Source organism: Phallusia mammillata, chromosome 2 (assembly GCF_965637545.1).
Source record: "Phallusia mammillata chromosome 2, kaPhaMamm4.hap1.1, whole genome shotgun sequence".
In the NCBI taxonomy this organism is placed as follows: domain Eukaryota; kingdom Metazoa; phylum Chordata; class Ascidiacea; order Phlebobranchia; family Ascidiidae; genus Phallusia; species Phallusia mammillata.
Window position 1 is genome coordinate 19,183,110 of NC_137253.1, and position 21,897 is coordinate 19,205,006.

The following is a 21,897-nucleotide window of genomic DNA, read 5'->3' on the forward strand; positions in this document are numbered from 1 at the left end:
TTAACCTGCCCGCCGCCAGTTTACCTCTTTACGTTTCATGGTAAAGACGCGGTTGTGGGTAACTATTAGAAATTGTCTCCGTTGGTACATCAGTTTCATAGTATATCAATATTTTTTCTTAAATTCCTGACTTTTAAGTACATTTTAACATTTCTCCCTGTCGCAGATTTAAACACTAAATTCCCTGACATCCTGACGTATGGCATCCCTAGTCTACTACTACTACTTTACCACTACTAACATGTTTTTTGTAATAGCGTTGCCACTGTTGATGTATCACTTAACCACTAATTTTCTCGGCTACGATTTTATAATCGGTATTTTTTAACTGTACACCAATAGCCTATAAAAGTTTGGTTTGTCACAAACACCTGTTTTAGTATGTGTGTGCACGTGGGTTACCTAACAAAATCACTTGCGTTGTGTGATTTAGTTTTCAAGTTTTAGAATTTTTAACAAATTCAAAGGTAACATCCACAGTGTGTTTGCTGCACCCTTTCTTCCGACGCTCGAAACTATCCGGCAGGGTTTCTTTTCCTGTCGAACCCCACCCTCTTTCCCTAACGTGTGGTTAGATTAGATGCCAACTTGACTGGTTCCACCAACGACCGACTTCTGCTGTAATTTTTGGTGTATAACTCTTGACTAAATGATACTTATGTAGAATTACATACCCTTTTCTGTTTAATTAAAAAACGGGAAAAACATACAATTTCCCTAAACAGGACAAATAGTTTTAAAATCCACTACAGTTCACTTCGATCAGCACCAAAATCTATCGCCTTGTCCATTTGTGGACCTTCACAAAATAAAAACAATGTAAAAGTAAACATTCCATATCTTTACCGAAGTGCAATTTTAGTTTACCTGAAATGTCCTTCATCATTTTTTTCTTATATCTATCCAACACCTTCTCCATATTTGTCTTCATTTCAGAGAGTGTTATGTCTCCATCACTGTTAGCATCCAACACACCAAGAACCCAATCAGCACCATAACGAGAACCCCCCTGAACCACATATTTTTGTGTAAACTCCTGTGGCAATAATTTCACCGAAGATTTAATCGTTTTTCTGTAAATAAGACAAAATCTTGTAAAGAACTTTTGCAAATTCCAAAAACAAAACACAATCTGTTCAAGTACATAACCTCAGATCAGATGGTTTTATGCTCAAAAATTCATAGTCTTTGGTGTTTGCGGGATCTGGATCAAGAATGTCGGCAATTTGCTTCAGCATTTCAACATCAACATGGCTCATATTATCACATGGAAAATATCCTAAATCTTGTTGATCAAGTAGCTTCATTATCTAATTACCAAAGACAATGTTAACATCTTTTAAAATGACTTATTTTTACACACCATCTGAATTTGCTATGCACAACTTTTTGCAGAAGCATGAACAGGTTATGTTTGCACAACTTCATCATGTTGATAAAATCACTTTCTTACTTGGATGCTTCTTTCATGTAATATTTCGAAGTTCTCCTTTGGTATTGATATGTCATTCACATTTAGTTCTATTGTTCCGTGATGTTCATCCTCCACAACTTCAGCAGTGGTCATTACATGATCATCCAATATTTTTTGAGTTATTACACCGTTTCCACTCTCACATAGTTCAATTACAGTGTCACTAACATACAGAGACTTGTTACTGAATGTTTGTGGACACATGGGTAAATAAAAATAAGTCTTCAATGACCAAAACTAATATACATCATATTGTTGTAAGTATCAATTTCCATGGAAAAAATACTAAGGCTGACATACTTTAACTCAAATGGATCAGTGTTTCCCATTGTTTGTGCAGCAAAACCATCGTAGGTCCAAACCATTGGCACATCAGATAGCATTTCCACTGGAGGCAAATCATCCTTTGAGCACCCTTCATCATCAAACTCATTTATTCTTGAAAACAAAATGCTCACTGCCAAATTTTTTTCGCCATAGGAACGAACCTGATGCCAATGTCCTAAATGAAAAAAAATCTTGGAGAATGTTTTTTCTTCTTAAAATTAGGAATTAAAAAACCTTTTGGCAAAAAGAGACAGTCTCCAGCTGTAATATTTGCATAATACCAAGGAACGTCTCTAAACTTGGGATATTTCTTCAGGTCAACTTTGTTTACGTTAATCAAGGTAAATCCTCCATAAGGTGTACCTAATGTAAAAGTTAAGATGTACATAAATAAATATAGTAGGCCTGGCTGGCATTTTCTGTTACCCGCTTCAACAGCAATAGGAAGCAAATCTTGATGCTTTGGATCAATTAAAATCCAGTCCTTGGTTCCATTCAATAGGCAGTTAAAAGCATTATCTGCATCTCTGTTAAAGATTGATTATAATAGGAATTTTTTTCATGACCTATGTAGAACAGCATACCTGTGCAAGATGCTTTTAGTGTCTCCTGAACTCATCCAAATGTTAGCTTCTAAAATGCGCTTTCTCAGTGTCCCACATAAAATGCACTGAGGTACAGTTACTTCTTTAGATAGTGGGTCAGGAATTTGGGAAACCATGTATTTATCTTTATTTTTGTATGTGTTTATAAAATACCTAATGCTGTCCTGACCCATACCCAAGTTGCCTTCTGGTTTAAATGCCTTTTCATGTTTGCTTTCAAGTTTCACCTAGCCACACACAAGCAAGAAAACAATATAATATCAAATTACAATCAACCATAATGTCGAAACTTACTCTCAGTTCCCCATAGTTTTGTAGCAAATAGTCATCTGTCCATTTTGATATTGCAGGCATGTTAAATGCTGCTCCTTTAAATAATGCAGGCTTTCCAATGCTACCATACTTTTCCCAGAACACTGTTGGATGAAGCATCTTTTCTGTAATACATAACTTTGGAATCGTCTCAATTTTAATTTATACAATAACCCAAAATCCTACCAATCACATCAATGTGACCTTCAGAAGGTCTGTGGTACCCTAACCATTGATTATGTCCAATTGGATCATCTTTAGCATGACAGCAGTTGATGAAAATAAATATGGCCAAAACTATCCACATAATCGTATTGAAACTGACACAGATCAGTGTACAAAGATAACCTTGAAAAATACATAAAAATACGACAAAAAATCATTTTACATTCATTTTGAAAGGACTTACGATTTTAGCTTGCAAAGCATTGGAACACATATGCTGGGTTAATCCACTTGACTGCTGTTTCCACTGATATTTTGATTGAGGAAATGGATTCATGGGAAGTAATAGTAGTAGCGAAAAGAAGCATGCTTCTGGTGATTGTGGGAGTGCACGTGCAGCAGCAGATGTGCAGTTCACAATATGACAACACATTCAATCCAATTAAACCTTAATCAATGTATTGATGTATATGAGCAAAATTTTAAACAGAATAAACTTAATAAATCAATATCTACATGTCTCCAACACTATGGTAGGAAATACAACTGCCTAAAACTCCGAGGTACAGCAACTGCAATTGCAGTAATACTAGAGTCACATGCAAAGCTAAAGCAATAAACAATTATTTGGTTTCAGATTCTTAAAAGGGGCAAAAATTTGAGTGTATACGGCTGGTCTGTACGATATAATTGTTCAAATTAGTGTAAATGTGGATACAAGAAACGATATTTATTTGTTCTATCTTGGCACCTTTTATATTTGTTCTAATCCTAACCCAGCGCATTTTTGTTCCGTAATGTTGCATGGCTGATGGCTGTTAAAACAAACAATTGTAATCAAGACATTTTTTAGAACAAGGTTATTAGTTTTAAAAACAACAAGTCTAGTCACAGGGTTGGCGTATGCCTAATTTATTTATGTTTAAAGGTTTTAATTTAAGTCAAATTACCCGTATTTGAACATGATAACATCTTGCTGTATATCCTATATCGGTGGTTGTTTTACAAATGTCATTTCGCCGAAATGAAACTCGAAAAGGTTTTAGACGAAATTTTTTTCTTACGCAGTTTACCACATAACGGTTGAATTTTTCAATTCTCAGCAAAACCTCGATTATGAAAAAGCAAATCACAAATTCGTTTCATTTTCCGCAACAAACAATATTTTAAACAAAATCCATTCGAAAAGTATTGATTTACGAAAAAAATGTATACAAATGAGTGGTACAGGAAAAGCAACGTCAATTCTACGTTATTAGACGAGTTTAAGAACAACGAAATCATATTCCGGCCCCGAAGGCACGATTTAGACCAGTGGTTCCCAACCTTTGGTAGACCGTGGCCCCCTAAAAGTCACTTTTTGGCCTCGTGGCCCTCTTTAAGTAACCCTGAAGGACCTGTGGCCCCCTTGAAAAATGTAAAAGGCAATCTCGTGTTGGAATTCGGTACTAATTTCGACTTTAAACAGGTCGAATAGAGTAACCAAGAATCCGTAATTGTGATAAACCTCACTGTCGACAAATAGCATGTGAAATAGTCGATTGAATTTGGGAATAAAGTTAAAAAGAAAATGGCTTTTAGTGAGTGTTTCTTGTGAATCTACACCTGTGGCCCCCCGGAACACAGCTCGTGGCCCCCCTGGGGGGCCATGGGCCTTGTTGGGAACCACTGATTTAGACCATTGTTTAGAAAACGTCTACTTGTATACTATCAATTTCTGAAATAAAAAAGTGACGAATATGTCTACAAGGTACCGCCCTAGGTTGGCAAACATGACCAAATTTGATTTGAGCGCCTTTTTGATTTTACGTTTTTTGAAAGTTTGACGAACAACGAAATTATGTTCCGGCCCCGAGGGAAAGATATTGGCGAGTGTTTTAAGAACATATAGTAGAGTACTATCCATTTCTGCAATAAAAATCGGACGAATATGTCTACAACCTACCACCCCTAGCACTTCAATGTGCTCCATTTGCTTAAAGGGGTCTATCAAAGTTGACGTTTTTTGAAAGTATGACGAACAACGAAATTATGTTCCGGCCCCGAGGGAAAGATATTGACGAGTGTTTTAAGAACATATAGTAGGGTACTATCTATTTCTGCAATAAAAATCAGACGAATGTGTCTACAACTTACCACCCCTAGCACTTCAATGTGTTCCATTTGCTTAAGGGGGTCAATCAAAGTTGACGTTTGACGAAAGTTTGACGAACAACGAAATTATGTTCCGGCCCCGAGGGAAAGACATTGACGAGTGTTTCAAGAACATGTAGTAGGGTAATATCCATTTCTGCCATAGAAATCGGACGAATATGTCTACAACCTACCACCCCTAGCACTTCAATGTGCTGCTTAAGGGGGCCTATCAAAATTGACGTTTTTTGAAAGTTTGACGAACAACGAAATTATGTTCCGGCCCCCAGGGAAAGATATTGACGAGTGTTTTAAGAACATATAGTAGGGTACTATCCATTTCTGCAATAAAAATCGGACGAATATGTCTACAACCTACCACCCCTAGCGCTTTAATATTTAACAATGCCAGAATTTTCTGACAGCATTTTATTCTTTATAGAGATCATAAGGTTGATGTTTTTGGAGTTTTTTTTTTGTTTTTTTTAACATACAGTAATTCAAATGTCAAATTTGTTATATGGCTGAGTGATACTTGATTGTATCTATACGTATGCGTTGTTTTGCAATATCTTTTTAAAAACATGTATTTTAAAATATATATTGCTTATAAGGTTGTACGCTCCAGGATATTTTTGTCGTCTACAAAGGTCTTGTCTCGTGGTCAGGACTTAACTGTAGATATTTTATAGCTAGATCTAAAAAGTTTTGGTTAAGCCTAGATGTAAAAAATGGGAACTAGATGATGGATGCAAAATCTAGATAGTTTTTTTTTGACGTTTGTAAACAGCATAGGAACTGTACAAGCCTACGAATGTTCCACCCAGATAACCACAAAAGCCTCAACGTTATAATGTTATGACTGAAACAGAAAAAATAGAGTGATGAAAAGGAAGAAGTAAGCTTCTTTAGCATCAAATATAGATCAATTTATATTGAAAACCTTCATACACGTTGTTGTTTGGCTAATATATTACATTAAATTGGAATATTTTATGTTTAGATATATTTTTGGATGTTTTGTTTTTTAATCTAGATGATTCTAGATATTTTTTGAGGTCAGACTAGAATATTTCATTCAAACCAAAGTGGCAGCCCTGCTCGTGGTATAGTTAGTCCTGACTAAAGTTTACATAAAACGTACTACATGCCTGACTTGCTTATTAATAAAAGATTTTTTTATCTGATCTTAATTGTTAATAAGACAAACGTTTGTGGTTATTGATTGTCCTAATTGTTAATATTGTTTTTCCATAAAGTAATCAAAGTAATTGGTCATAAAAAATGTAATTGAAGTTTGTTTGTTCAGTGATACAATACAGTATTTGATAACAGTAAACTGGTTGAAAGAAAGAAGCATGGCTCATCGACGAGGAAAGAGAACACGTCCTGTTGATTATGCATTTGGTGTCAGCGAGAAGCAGATGTTATCTCCGTGCTGCGAAGTCGCCACTTCCTTCTGTGTTGCTGGTGACGGACAGCAACGGCAGAAACATCGTCCGCCCTCGCGTGGTGAGTAATCAGAGTGAAATCTTCACTCTATCTGCAATCTCTCTTCCAGGTGGAAAAATGAAGCACGGATGTTTGGAGCTAGCTGGAGGAACCCGCTTTATTGATGTGGACCTAATAATTCTTGCCCTGGGAACAAACGACATTGCATCTGGGCAGTGTCGTTTTACCCACCACATCGATATAGAAGGAGAGAAACTGATTGACGCGTGCAAGAAAGCCTATCCACAGGCCAAGGTGTTTTGTTGATATTGCATTTATGATTATTTATGAATTTACAAAAGATTTTTTTCTGTGTAGATTGCAGTTGCAGCTATCCTCCAGCAGGCGGGAGACCATATGGAATGCGTTGCCGGTGTCAACGTAATTCTAGAAAAGTTGGCAAGACGATATGGTTGCAGTTTTTTCGACCATTCCAGACCTCGATGATTGCTGGAATGGGAACTTACATCTTTCCGATTTGGGGCTTTATCAATACATGAGTAGCCTCGAATATCAAGTCGAGACGTTGCTGTCCGCGATGCATAATCCTGTGCCATCAACTCAACGTGGTAAGTCAATAGAAGCAGACTTTGCGCCAATGTAGATAGTAAAAGAGTAAAGCTAAAAAAGTGATTGTTGGCGACAGGAGGATTCATATTTGGTTCTGTGTCGGACTACCTTGTGTCGCGTCGATCGATGTGGAAATTGGAGCGTCCAACTTCGACGAACGTTTGGGCTCCGACGAAGGTGGCGGCTTCGTCGGTGAAAGTGACGGCTCCGACGAAGGTGGCGGCTTCGTCGGTGAAAGTGACGGCTCCGTGGGTGAAAGTGACGGCTCCGACGAAGGTGGTGGCTTCGTCGGTGAAAGGGACGGCTCCGACGAAGGTGGCGGCTTCGTCGGTGAAAGTGACGGCTCCGACGAAGGTGGTGCGAGGCATACCGACGAGAGGAAAGAATACTAGCCGTGGGTTTTCACTAATCCACAGGACTCAGCTGTTCCTCCCTTTCTTCATGTGTGTCTTCAGAATCTACCTATGCTTCTTGTGCGTGTTCTTCCCAGAAGTCGCCGACGGTTTGTGTATGAGTTTTTTTTTTTTTTTTCTCACGGACTGTTTTCTTACACGCGAAACATGGTCGTGGATGAAATCACCATTTGTATTCTCCCCTCACAAAAAAGAACAGCTTCAAATAAACAATTTTATGCAAAATGTTAAAGCTTTGCATTGTGGGTGTGTAGCTTACAACAAATCTCTCATTAAAATTGGTGGGGCACACAAAAACGTAATAGATCGTTTGGCAAAAGCGATTGCCCTGTTCTTTGGAAAACATGATATCTCGGAGTTTGACGATAGATCTGCTCAAGACTTTTTAAAAACAAACTTATTTTGGAGAAATCAATCTCATTCTGACCGTGTGAACAAGCTTTTTGCGTTTGAAAGGGAAAATATTAAAATTATTAAAACGTTCTGTAAAAATGAAAAGACTAATGGCATTCAAAGAAACGAAGATTATAACAAACAGTGTATTGATGCTTTGGCAAAGCAACTAACTAGATACCCTAATCACTCTTCTTTACCTAAAAATGCGATAACTGCTTAATATCTACAAAAATGCCATTTTCAAATTACTAAGCAAACGTTAAAAATGATTCGATATAAATGGGTTACAAACCTGGCATTTAGAAAATGCATTCAAGGGTCACATTTAAAATTAAACCCAGGTGATATACGGTCAAATTCCGAGGTTTCACACGATAAAGGGACGCCACGCCAAAAAACATATTGTGTTTGCAAAACTGTTTGGTGCGGAGAACAAATGGTAGAATGTGAATCATGTTTACAATGGTTTCATCCACGGTGTGTGTTTAAAAATGTCACCCCCCAAAAATTTAGCAACGAGCAATGGAACATGCTTCATTATTTTTGTAATAGTTAGATTGTAAATGCCGACCCAAAACACGTGTACCGTTATGCCCCCACTGGCGCAGAAATCAGTAACAGCACCTCAGCATCCCCTAATATAAAACTTCCCGTTCTCAAAAATATTGTTAAAACTCATCCGCTATGTTCTAACTATTCTTCCGAGGATAACATTAGCCTCTCACCTGATACGGACGCCGAGTCAGCTCACCCGAACCTTTGTGATTTTTCGGATAATATAAGCGACTCTAGTATAGATCGACAAATGAAAAAAAAACTCAAAATAGTTCGTCTGATGAGCAATGGATTTCGACAAATGTTTTGAACGAGCTTGGTAAATTAAAAAAGCAAACTACTACTGTAATGCATAATGTTTACGTAAATCTGCAAGAAAAAATTCACATCGGCCTTGAAACTTGGAAAAGCGTTACGAAAAAACGCACTTCAAATAAATTTGGAAGCAATGCGTATAAAGACATTATCTTAAAAAAATTACGCCAAGTATATGATAATTGCGTACCGAATATTGAAAGTCATTATTTGCGAGATCCCCAAAATGTCAACACTATCAAGCCAAATTCCGACAGCTACCTCGAAGGAGCAATAAAACTGTATTGTGCCCACGGGAGATGCTGCAACTGTGAAATAAAAATATGTGTGGATTTGATTTCGTTCGTGGATCGAGTTGAAGGCCAAGTAACTGTAAGAGGCATGCGAAACCACCAAAAGGGTTGCAAACGGAGACGGCGGGTATCTGGTAAAAGGCGGGAGCAACTTAAACGCCAACTTCAATTTCAGTGCGAATAAATTGCAAAGAAAATTATTTGACGATTTAACAGAAGCGGAACGGTGGTTAGGTGCACATACTTATTTACCCTCCCAATCCGTGCTTCGCAACATAAAAAGCGAAGGTAAATCCATGTTCCACTATTCCAAACTATGGTTTGTAAATTTGTTGCACTTTCTCCAGTTAAAAAAACGAGCTTTTGTTCGCCTAATATGCATTCACCCCCCATCTGTAACATTGTATTCAAATCCACAAGTAAAACTCTATTTCGATCTTTGTTTGAAAGATATCGTGTACTTTGATGCTACCGGAAGTTGCCTCCGTAGTCAAAATGGATACTCCGATTTTCAGGTGTATACACTTTTAGTAAGAAACCCTACTAAAGGGGAAGTGGCACTTCCGGTGGCAACAAACGTTACCACTTGTCATAACAGCATCAGCCATTTTCTCGAGTCGTTTTTAATGAATGTTGTAAAAATTTGTAAAGTATCTAGAAAACCGGCTTTTATAATTATTGATGGATCCATGGCCATGTGGAATGGGGTTCTTAAAGCCCTATGTAGAGAATCGCGACTTGAATAATACAATCGATGTTATCGCATATTACTTGGGTTGCCGCTTAAAGATGATTTAAAACTCACAATAGTGCATAATTGTTACAGTCATGCCATGAAAGCAGCCAAAATTCTTTGCCTGAAACACTGGTCCGATAAGAAATTAGCTCAGTCGGCACTATACTGGATAAACTTGCTTTTTACTTGCAAAACCATTGGGGAATTAGATGATGCTGTTGCTAGTTTAATCATTTTAACCCACTGTGAAAAAAACAGTCCCCTTGTACAAAAACATTTCAACAATTTGAAACATAGACTCGATAACTCTCTAAATGTAAACGTTGACAATGACACCTTTGAATTGGACCCAGGTGATGATGCAGATTATTTTTTTACTGGAAAAAGTGATGATGCTTTGCCAGAAAAAAATCCCCATTTTTTCATCGTTACGACAGAATGTTAAAAAAATCATTGTTTCGGACGAGTATAACATACAACTGTCAGCAAATCTTGAACAAAATTTGTACCACAATCAAACTTTTTTCAAAATATTACTTGAACGGGTAATAAGCATAATTTGTTGTACATCTCATTTATTGCTAGGGGATTTATCTCGCCATGTTGCCGACGACACGTCACCTGAGCAGCATGAACTGTACCAAAATTATTCCAAAAAATGTGACAAATTAGGTGATGTAAAATTTCAGACCATTTTGATAAACAATAACACACAAGGAATTATAGAACAGCATTTCGGGGACAAGAAACAAAATTATATCGACGGAAAAAGGGTGGCACGAATAGACGACTTTGTCCATTTATACCAGTGGTTCCCAAACTTTTTCATTATTTTGTCAAAACGGTCCCTTTGCCATTATTTCGAGGGCTCGCGGTCCTTAAGCTGGAATGTGTATTTCAGAAACACGAAAGTTGATTGCAGGATTTTCGCTAGTTATGCAAAATTGCGCATAATAATGATCTAAATCAGTGTTTCTTAACCTTTTTAGCGCTTGTACCCTTGGAGCTTTCATAAATTTTTCTCGTACCCCCTGTCTAAACCGCCGACGGTAGTTAATAAAATCGTAATAATTGGAATTAACATAATTTTAATAATAGCTATTTATAACTTGCGTGTTGGATGCATGCATTAATACAGTATAATAAGTAGTACAAAACCAACCCGTTTTAGACATATAACAAAGTAACTTGTGACGCATTCTTTACAAATATGCCTAAATACGGTATGATTTCACCCTGCATGTCGTACCCCCTGCTTTACTGCTTCGTACCCTCAAGGGGTACACGTACCCCTGGTTAAGAACCCCTGATCTAAACTCTAAAGACAGCTTCTGACATTACAGACAAGACAAAAAGCTGTACGAACAATTGCATTTTTGGTAGTTGTCATTCAATAATGGCTATTGTTTAGCAATGGAGACAGTCGATTTCTCAATTCTCTTGATTTAAACTTATTCAGTGGGACAAACTGACGCTAAATAAGGTCATAGAATTACTTTACCCGCTTCGCGGTCACCCCAAAATTGCCTCACGGACCCCTAAAGGACCGCGGACCCCAGTTTGGGAACCGCTGATTTATACCATAAAGCGATAAAAGTCCAGGAAAAACAATTTGCTGACAGTTTGATGCATTTAAATATCAACGCGTCAAAAACTGAAACAGACGAAAAATCCGCACCTCTAGTTTTGGCGCAGTTTAAAAAACGTAAACGAAACTCGAAAAGCTTTTATTCCTCCCCACAATTGGCAAAACGAATTCGATTTCAGAATATTAGAAATAAAGGTAACAATACTCTAACCAGGACCCCAACACTGGCACATTTTTCCTTTGTTACGTCAACGCCATCTGTCCATCTGCAAATATGGTGAAATCCTTGGCAAATTATATTTGGCACCATGTCACATTTAATGACGCAACAATTTTAAGTCAGGCATTAATAACGCCCAACCGCAGTTCACTAACTTGGTTAGATTTGTGTTCACTGTGCACCGAACCAAAAAACTCCACACGCGACGCACTTCTGTCACATGTTCACACTAAGGATACTTTTGGATGGCTTACTAGTAATGTCGTAGATTCGTATATTCGCCGATCGGTTAATATTGGTAACACTTTTTTGGAATCTGAGTTTGGGATGCTGGATTGCTGCGTTACTGAACAAATTTTAAAAAACAAGCCATTTAAAAACTTACAAGGAGCGATGCAGCCCATATCTCGGTCAACAGACGGTCAAATTAAAAACAATTTATTTATGCCTGTCTTATGGAAAAATCATTTCATGTTCATATGATTTTGTAAAGATAAAATGGAACTAAAAGTATTCGATTCCGCTAAAGATACCCAAAACGAACTCGTTAAGATAATACAGTCCTATCTTGTGCCATTTTTAAATAAAATTACAGACCCAGGCTCCAAGATAAAGTTTTTCCGGACGCTTTAATACAACAAACTGACCAGCTAAGTTGCGGAGTTTGCGTCTGTTATGGAGTAGACCAGATTATTTCGACCGTATCAAAACAACCCCTTGGGAAATTTGACCCTAAGTTTTTCCGTCAGTTGATTGCATACGCCCTAGTCGAAAATTCACCACAGTGTAATTTTGCAATAAAACGACATTTAGAGGAACAAAATGACCAATCCGTCGGTTTGCAAAACTTTGGTAACACGTGCTGGTCAAACGCTGTGTTCCAATCACTCAAATTCCTCATGGGGCAAAAAATTGTTAAATCACCTCGTACGGCTGTTTCTGACCCCGTTGCTAAATTTTTACATTCATTGAGTAACAAATCGTACGACGTTGAGGTTCATCGCCATTTGATTAAAGATATCTGTAATAATCTTAAATGGAACTTTAATAATCAACATGATGCTGGCGAATTTTTAATGTAAAATAAAAATGGTAGTCTGCTAGAAAACTGTGGCCTTAATCCAAGACATCAATTTCGGTCAACCACCACCTGCAAAACTTGTAAAAGCGTTCAGTCCTGTATGGAACCGGAGCAAAACTTTTGGTTTGTTCCTATATACCAAAACTTAGCTGCTGGCAGTAAATTAAGCAAGTATTTCGATAAATGTTGCAATGGAATCGTTTTGGCAAACTGCTCCACTTGCGGCAGCAAAAAACAGTTTGAAAAAAGTTTAAAACTCGATTCAACTTCCGACGTTTTGCCGATCGTATTGCCAAGATCCAGTATTAACGGAAAATGCACCAAAAAGATTTTACCGGATTTGCGAACTCTAGGAGATGCTGTGTTTGTTTTAAAATGTGCAATTGTTCACGTTGGCGCGCAATCCAGTTCCGGACATTACATGGCCTACTCATTTGCGGAGCAAAGAATTTTAGAATATAATGACAAAAAAATCAAACATGTTAATTGGGACAACGTTGAACATCGAATACAGAGTGGTGCATACATTTTGTTTTACACTAAATTATCTCAAATGCCCCAGAATATGCCAAGTAAAAGCCAAATCCCTATCACAATAAAAAGAAAACTTAACTTACACCACGCTAACGCTCAAATTTCTGAAAAAAATGTTTTTGAAAATTATCCGTTGTACCACGCTACCTCAGAAGATGTAATTTGTAAAATAACTGAACTGGATTTAAACAACAAGGACAGAGAAATTTATCATACTGTAACAGAACACTTGCTACGTGATATGAGTATGAACTGGACCAACGCCCAATGTGTAACTGCTGGGTACAGATACTGCCTTTATTTGACCTTATCAAAAAGCGACCTAAAAAAGTATTATCAAAATTTTTCATTTGAGAAAAGCAATATTTCGAAAATTGAAAACTTTAATTTGTGGCAATACGTAAAGCATTTCCTGTGCCGAGAAAAAATTAGGAACCGCCAATTTTCAGACGGCCAAATTGTTAGTTCTTCAAGAGTGGGATTAGAATTAAAACTAAATTTAATTTGGAAACAAAGCTTGTTAAAATCCGTTGTTAACAAAACAAATTACAATTTGCTCGAATTTTTGGACATAGTTGTAAACCGTGAGGCTATAATTTACTACCAGGCTACCCGCGACGAAACGTTGTACGACGTTGCTACTGCTAATTTCTCCTTATCCTGTAATACTTTTGAAAAAACCCAACAGTCAAGTACGAAATAAAAAACTGCAGATCTCCATACCAAACCTATTAAACTGTAGGCCCAGGTAAAATACGGCTATTGGCAAAGGTCCTGGGTTAACAAAAAACCGAACGACCACCGCAAGGACTGCCTCCTGGGCGTGGTTGGAAAGTCCTGGTTAAAAGTTGCAAACTTTGAGGTAGAATTTTAATTTAGTGTTCCCGATTAGCTACTTAAAAGTTAAAGATAAAATAAATTTAGCTAAAAAGCATGGCCATAATGTTTTAAACTTAAATAAATTTGTCCCGAACAAATTTTTTTTTTTTCCAAATAAACATTGTGTTCAATTTTCAGTTCTCGCACTGCCGCCTGATTGTCAAAAAAACAAAAAACATTTAGAAACATGTATATGGTAAACGGGTAAATCACATACATTTCCACAAAAAAAACTCGAATTCCCATTTCGGCGAAATGACGGTGGTGTTGTTTTGCAGAACGTTTCGTTTCACTAGAAGGGAAATCCCCGAATATACAACATATTTTATCTTTTTGATGATGGCAGCTTTGGGATCCACAAAGCGTGGTTCACAGTCCAAATTTGAGGCGTGACCGCTCACTTTGGGTCGTTAATATCCAACTGTGTATATATAAAGATACTCACTTTGTTGGTGCATAGGTAGATGAATATCTGACTTATTCAATATTTCGTTTTCACACAACGTTGTTCTTGTTCCATTGTTACATCACAGTATAGCTAATAAAGTAACTCGCTGTACTAACTTTTAACTTAGAGTCCAATTAATTGTGGTATTCTACTGAAGGGTACGATTTGTAGTGAAAACCTCTTATCTAACGATTACCACAAGAATAAATCGATTTAAATAGTTTACATTTTACCACTTATTGTGGGCCGTGCAAAAATTTTTGTGGAGTCCTGCAGTAGCAAACTAGCAAGATAAAATTATATATTTAACTGGAGAATTAAGATAGGTTGTTCAGTGATGACCTTTGATAACTAGTATATGACATGTAAAACATAGTTTGCCATTTAAGTTTCTGCGTTAAAAAGTCTTGAGCATTTGATATGTGACAATTTCTTTTGAATGTACTGGAGAGCAAAAGGAAATTTGTTTTTCGAGTTTTCTTGCATGTTTTGCAAAAATATCAAAACTATTTCTTTTTCCACCAAGCTTTTGTACAAAATATTAGAACAAATGAAGACATAAGAAATTTTTATATGCTGCAAATGGAGCTAAAGGAATAAGCATCATGTCAAACTTTGCCATTTTAATTACAAGGAGACAATTTGCAATTACTGCCACTGCTACAAGTAGGACTGTTGCACAGAGAGTATATGTGGGAAAACCTGACAAGATATCAAACATAAGACCTTTGGCAATTCTAAAAAATAAAAATGATTCACCCCTAGAAACACAACTGAAAGAGTTGCAGATGGACACACAACAATGGCATCATAAATTTTGGATGAACCATAATAAAATGTTCAGCAAGGTAAATTAAAGAAAATGTCTTAAAATTGTTGAAGCGTATTTGGCCATGAAACTTAATGAACTGACTTTCATGTATTGTAGTTGTACTGTTGGGAAAACCTCTTTACTTAGTCATACAAAAATTGATGCACTTGTTACATCACATTTTGTTATATTTTTACACAGTTTGCATGCAATTATTTTCAAACAGGTATATAACAGCTGGTTCTATATTGTTTGCATCATGTTTTTTATTTGTTATAATACTAGTTCAGGATTTTTCTGTGATAAACTATGATGGGCCCATTCTTTTTTGAAACAAAGTTGTTGCCAAGTATGAGACCCAATCAGAACTCATAATGAGAGGTTAATATGTTGCTAGAAATCCTTCCATTTATTATTTGTCTTCTATTTGTTGGAAAACATATTGCATAATATGATTATATAACCCAAAACTTAAAAAAATTACAAATATTTTTATTTTGTCTTTGTGCTCCCATAAAAAATATAGGTGACAATTTAGCACAAAAGTCAAAACTAGATAGATCCGTTGAAAAGGTTAAGGATGTTGTGAAGATTTAGCATTTTTCTCCCAATCCTTATTTTTAGTTACAGATCTATACAATCCCTGTTTAGTGCAATTATTTCTTTTAAATGTTTTTGTCTGTACACACAACTCATCATGCCATATTTATATTAGAGTCGTGAGGAGTTCGATGAAAAGTGGTTTGCAAAAAAACAAGTTTCATCATCAAACCAAAGTGAAACAACAAAAATGCTGGAGCCAGAAGACATGGCTATTTTCCATCGCAACTTTTTGCACAACAATCTTGAAGCACAAAGAACATATGACAGGTAGACGAGTACAGTTAAAACTGTATCTACTCCATTTTTATTGTAAATGTTGCTTGCAGGGAATGGAAGACTAGAAATAAAAAGCTGCTGTTTCTTTCTGCTCAAGTTGCTTTTCAGCGCTTTTACTTCAAGTGGTTTAAGTCATTTTTTTCCAGAAAAAGTTGATTTTCATGTAGTTGCTTGCTCAATAAATCGTTTCTAAAAAGTAATGTTGCAATGATTCCATATGGGTTTGTAAACAAAGTTTGCCTTGTACTAAATCCATAATTACCTTAAGTACTGAGTTTGAATTACACAATGTCAGGCCTATTGATCTGATAGCCACCAAGGGTGTAGAATCAGTTGAAAACATGTGTTTAAGGCTATGTACGGCTGTTACAAATGGTATGTTACTTTTTTGTTGCTCTGATTCGAATTCCATTAGATGATTTATTGCACCTGAAAACACAGACTATTAGTTTATTTGCAGACTACAATCTCGGGACAGTTTTACCTAAATCTTTTCCCTCATATGCAGCTTTATCCAAAACTCTGCTTAGGCAGTCAACATCCCGAAATCCCAAATTAACTCCCTGTCCTGCAAGTGGGTGTACTCTGATAGGCATGTGTAGATTTTTTTAGTTTGTGTGTATTGCTGCAATTACAAACAGATATATATACCTATGTATTGAATCTCCAATAAATGCAACTCTTGGTTTGACATATTCATTAGCATGACTACAACCAAGTGGAAATTTAAATCTATCTCCAGCAATGCTAGCAACACTAGGGGGATATTGCATAACCACATCATTACCTGTGACAAAAAATAAATTTATTAACTGTTTTTTAAACAAAGAAACAAATTGCTGACCTGATTTTGCGAAACTTAACAACATTGAAGTAAAACTTTCAAGGCTTTTAACGATATCTTGTTGTGAATAATCCTGCCACTAAAATGAAAAATTTCCAATAAATTAACAGTACATAATTATTCAATATTTTTTTCATAAAACCAACTAGACGGGTATCTTATAGGGATTCTCAAATTTGCCACTTTGGCTCATCCCGGGATTCTGGGACAAAAACAACCTCAATCCCGGTAAATCCTAGGATTTTATTCGATTTTTGTTAAATTGATAATTTTATTTTGTTTTTTTCATTTTTATTTTTAGTGGGCCGGCAAAGCATCAATGCAATATGATCACGAGGCCGCCATCGAGCTGCCAGTTACATTCTAAGTTAATTTTTTTAAACTAAAAATATTTTTTTAAATTTGCTAGATTTTTACCAACTGGAGAGCTATAACGTGGGTTCTAACACTGTTGTACTGTTCGCAACAATAGAACTATTTATCATTCTTGTTTGAATTGTTACAAGAAACCTCAGGGAACCCTTTAATTCACGGAAACCCTGTGGATGTTGCACCTCTGGTTGAAGAGTGCAACTATAAAAGCGTTCAATTTTTGTCCGGGGACAAAGAGAAAATCCCGGGATAAAATTTTTTGCTGAAATTATCCGGGATCCCGGGAAAGAAACTCTAGTGTCTTAGCACAAATTGCCTTTGCACATACCATAAAACCTATTTGAATCATGAATATATTTATGTTCTGTCCCATAGTAGCCAATATTTTTCTAACCTTTGTTTGTTTCTGCAAGCAGAAACCCATGGGTCCCCACATATGCAAAACATGCAAATTCTGAGATAACCATCATTAGATTGGGGCTGTAAGTTGAAGCATGGCAATCAATATTCTACTAAAATAATCATACCATATGAGGTACATAGTATCCAAATCCCATCAAGTTCAGACATTGTTTGAAAAATTCATGCAGGTTTAGAGTTAGGGGGGTAAATGGTGGTTTCTACCAGGTAAAACTTAACAATCGACACCCCAAAACTGCATATTCTACAAACTGTCCAATTTTAATTTAATTTTGGCATTGTTCACAAATTTCAGCCATTTTAGAGGTAAATGGTGGGGTTACAGGGTAAAACACATCAATCAACACCTCAAAATGATGCGTTCTATGCATTGTCCAAATTTCATCCAATTCGGACATTGTTGAAAAAAATTTCAGTGGGGTAACTGATTGAGTTCCACACCCAAACCAATAAGTAACTAGAAAAGTGGCATTCTGATATACTTCCATTTCATATATTCTATACGATATTTATCAATTTACTATACTATACACAATTGTATCTACATATACGATTGTTTTTGCAAGCAAAAACGAATGGGTCCCCACACGCGTGTTTGTGCGGATTTACGGTAAACCTATGTTGCGGTTATTTTTAGATTCTTAAGGACAAATTTTTCACAAAGCATTAACTTAACTTTAAATGTTTTTGTCCGTATTCTTTTTGCGTCATTATTGTCATATAATTCAAAAAAATCAATGAAAAAAGAACGGGGAAAATACTTTCAATTACTTTCAAACTTTGTTTAGCAAAAACGACCATTTAATGACCTTTTGACACTTTTTTAACAGCATGCAGTCCTTAGTGTTCAACAACACCGTTTAGCCTAATTTATAAACCTTCGGCAAAACTAAAAATGCGCGTGATAACTCCATAAAACGACACAGCATTGCTGTACAAAGAACAGCTGATTTCTAATCACCCAAACGACCGTCTCGTAAAACGTCTGTCCGGACGTCAAGCCGGGAACTCCCGCTCTGCCGCCTTAATCGTAAACCAGTGAATTCCTCCCTTGGGACTTATATCTGACTGATAGCGTAAACATATTATGGGTTATAAAGGTAACTGGCAAAATTTTAAATACTAAACGAATACCCTGCTTAAACAATTGTTAAAATTTTAAAAAAATTCTGAACCATAGGGCTTGTATTTCTTGCCTAAAACTAAAACCGAATATTTCGGGGCTTAAATGGTGAAAAATTGGTGAATCCGAAAAAAAGATACCAAATTCTTTAAAAAACCTTACATTGCACCAAACAACAAAGCATGAAACTCCAAGATGCTGTACTTTAGTTAGTACAGCTGTTTTAAAAAAAATACGTTTTGGGGACCTGTGGGTGAACCGCTGGGTCAATCGGGGTCAAACTTCAGGAGGATCAAATTTGGATTATTAACTAACATCTCTGTAAATTTGAATAAATTTAAAGCACTCTTTCTTGACTAAACGCGTCTCACAAACCAGCGTTTAAATTTTTTACGTTTTGGGGGCCTGTGGGTGAACCGCTGGATCAATCGGGGTCAAACTTCAGGAGGATCAAATTTGGATTATTAACTAACATCTCTGTAAATTTGAATAAATTTAAACCACTCTTTCTTGACCAAACGCGTCTCACAAACCAGCGTTAGACAGAAAAAAGAAATACGGACAAAAACGTATTTCTTTTTCAGGGAAGGGGACCCATAATTAAACCACAATGACCCTAACAACAGTCCTGTAAAATATTACCAAAAAAGGCACTGTTTAACATTTTGAGCACTAAAGGTATCTTAAACAACATTCATCAACTCTTCTGACGTCTTTAGCTGTTAAACTACAAAACATCCAAGAAACCTTTTTTTTGTGGTGCCCAGCCGCATACAAAAATGTTTTACACTTTGGGGCCTAGCGGGATAAATAAGTGGGTAATCAAGTCAAACGAAACAGATGTCACATCCAAGACTATATCTAACATCTGTAAAAGTTTCATCCAAAAGTGCATGGACAAAAAATTGATTGAAATCAAGATGCGATCCTTTTTAAGGAAGGGGACCAATATAACTAATCCCAGCAAAAAATTACTGCAATAAATTGTGTTTCTTGTAAACACAAAAAAGTAACTTACAAAAGCATTGTTAATTTCAGACACAAATTCGTCCTCCTGCATTTCAAGTAATTTTTTTGCATGTTGGTGTGTTGTACTCCAAACTAAAGAACTTGTTGTTTCATCCAAAGGAAGCAAGGCAATAGGTCCTGAGAGAATAAAATAGCTGGAACACTGGAAAGACCAAGTGCATGCAATAGCAAATAAAATTTTACTGGGCTATAATGTCAGACCAAACATTTAAAAGTTATGGTGACAGTTTGGTCTGGGGTCCACTTTAATCCTGGTCCCCAAATCCCATTTTTTGGAATCTTGGTACTGGAGGTGGAAGCAAGTATTTGACACCTTGTAGGTGTTAAATAATTTTTCCTTTTCTTTGACAATCATACAATGCCTGTCAGCATTCTTGGGCATACTTGTGATGTTTCATTTTGGAAAGAATGCTAAAATTGTGAAACACTGCCAATTTTCTGGGATGTACTGTGGCACATTGCCTAATGATAACTATAAGTGGTATGGTAACTCATGAGATATTAAAATAATAATGGTAAGTGCTTTGGTGTTTATTCATGTCACATTTAATTGCTTATTTATTTGCGCATCTTTGTCACATGAGTTACAGTATTAATGCACCCAAGCAGAAAAAATACAATTTACTTTTCAACTTGAGTGAAATCCTGATCTCTGAAATTTTTAATTTAGTTGTGAAATCCCAACCCTAGTGGCAGTGGCAAAACATGCCTGGGCACTGCACATTTGATCAAATACAACACTAATAAAAATGCTTCTGTTACTCCAGAAATATACTATTATACCTCTAACATGCATATATTGTATTCTTAAGGTTACCATAAACAACTACTCTGTTAGTTACCTGTAGGCAAAAACCTTTGCCAGGCAACAATATTTTCACCGCGTTCATGCAATCTTAAGTTGCTGACAACTGCAGATTGGTCATATGGTCTTTTAAAGTAATTTACACCACATGACTGTGCTATAAATGAATTTGCTCCATCTGCGGCAATCTATAAATCAGTTGAAACAAAGACTATTGGTTTTCACAAAGTTTTCAATGTGACCCTACCAAAAGTCTGGTTTTGACTTCGGTGTCATCGCTAAGCTTGAGTGTTACTAATGGAACAGATTGCCTACCATCTTTGAAAGCAAAGTTTTGTGGGTTTTCACAGGAAACTACTTTACAGTTGTACTGGACTTCTACTTGGTCATTGAATTTCGATTCTAGCAATTTCGAAAAACTGCCAGTAATCATGTCATTTTCAACGACGTAGCAAAGGTCTTCGGACATATTGTTTTGTTCAAATGTAATCATTCCATTGGAGCATGAGTCCCAAACCTGATTAGCCAAAAAAATATTTCCTTTAATAATTTTGTGTAGCTAAGCAAACTTACATACCTGCATTTTTTTAACTGGGGCACAATGGGGAATTAGTTTCCATGCACCTAGTTTTTCAAGAAATTCAGCATTTCCTGGTGAAATAGCACAAACTCGGGTCCCATATGTACCTCCATTTTTTTTCGATAAGCTCTGGTTTTTCTTTTTCATAGAATCCAACAACAAAACTCTTTTTTGTGACAAAAAACTACTGCGTCCTTCAAGAATAAAATATTGATTGCTAATATATTGGCTTTATAGGAAACATATTAAATTGTCAACAAATTTCAATAGCTAAAATAATTTTCTGGCATTTAAAAAACAACCTACCAATGGCGCAAGCCATTGCACCTCCAACCATTCCACCACCAACTATCACAATGTCATAAACTTTGGAATTTTGTGTACTTGTGCTCATATTAATACAGCTTGAGGGTGGGATTGAACATCGGGTTGAAGCCAAACATCTCCAGGTCTTAAAGAAATTACTAGTCATTTTGTCTTCAGACAATATAAATGCCTA

General features: G+C 36.4%; 3 protein-coding genes across 4 annotated transcripts; 1 reads left to right on the forward strand and 2 right to left on the reverse strand.

Moving 5' to 3' along the window:
• Positions 1–666: 666 nt before the first annotated feature.
• On the reverse strand, positions 667–3,897 carry LOC145214867 (uncharacterized). 2 transcript variants are annotated; one of them, XM_080083475.1, is made up of 13 exons: positions 3,834–3,897; positions 3,635–3,698; positions 3,128–3,331; positions 2,905–3,066; positions 2,701–2,843; positions 2,386–2,633; positions 2,228–2,328; positions 2,036–2,164; positions 1,775–1,976; positions 1,454–1,637; positions 1,150–1,310; positions 868–1,073; positions 667–799 (listed from the first exon to the last, which is right to left on the reverse strand). In XM_080083475.1, the coding sequence occupies exons 4-13, from the start codon at positions 3,023–3,025 to the stop codon at positions 747–749; spliced, it is 1,548 nt and encodes a 515-aa protein (XP_079939601.1). In that variant the 5' UTR covers positions 3,026–3,066; positions 3,128–3,331; positions 3,635–3,698; positions 3,834–3,897; the 3' UTR covers positions 667–746. The 2 variants fall into 2 exon arrangements, with proteins under 2 accessions (XP_079939601.1, XP_079939602.1); XM_080083476.1 differs by lacking the exon at positions 3,635–3,698 and having other exon boundaries at positions 3,834–3,891.
• Positions 3,898–15,064: 11,167 nt separating this feature from the next.
• LOC145212157 (cytochrome c oxidase assembly factor 8-like) lies at positions 15,065–16,425 on the forward strand. Its single transcript, XM_080080199.1, has 3 exons — positions 15,065–15,383; positions 16,062–16,216; positions 16,276–16,425. The coding sequence occupies exons 1-3, from the start codon at positions 15,141–15,143 to the stop codon at positions 16,379–16,381; spliced, it is 504 nt and encodes a 167-aa protein (XP_079936325.1). The 5' UTR covers positions 15,065–15,140; the 3' UTR covers positions 16,382–16,425.
• Positions 15,744–21,870, reverse strand: LOC145212153 (ubiquinone biosynthesis monooxygenase COQ6, mitochondrial-like). Its single transcript, XM_080080195.1, has 10 exons — positions 21,705–21,870; positions 21,396–21,592; positions 21,066–21,335; positions 20,856–21,006; positions 20,003–20,130; positions 17,070–17,148; positions 16,877–17,012; positions 16,710–16,810; positions 16,488–16,654; positions 15,744–16,414 (listed from the first exon to the last, which is right to left on the reverse strand). Exons 1-10 carry the CDS (start codon positions 21,868–21,870, stop codon positions 16,385–16,387), a joined length of 1,425 nt encoding a protein of 474 aa, XP_079936321.1. The 3' UTR covers positions 15,744–16,384.
• Between the last annotated feature and the right edge of the window lie 27 nt (positions 21,871–21,897).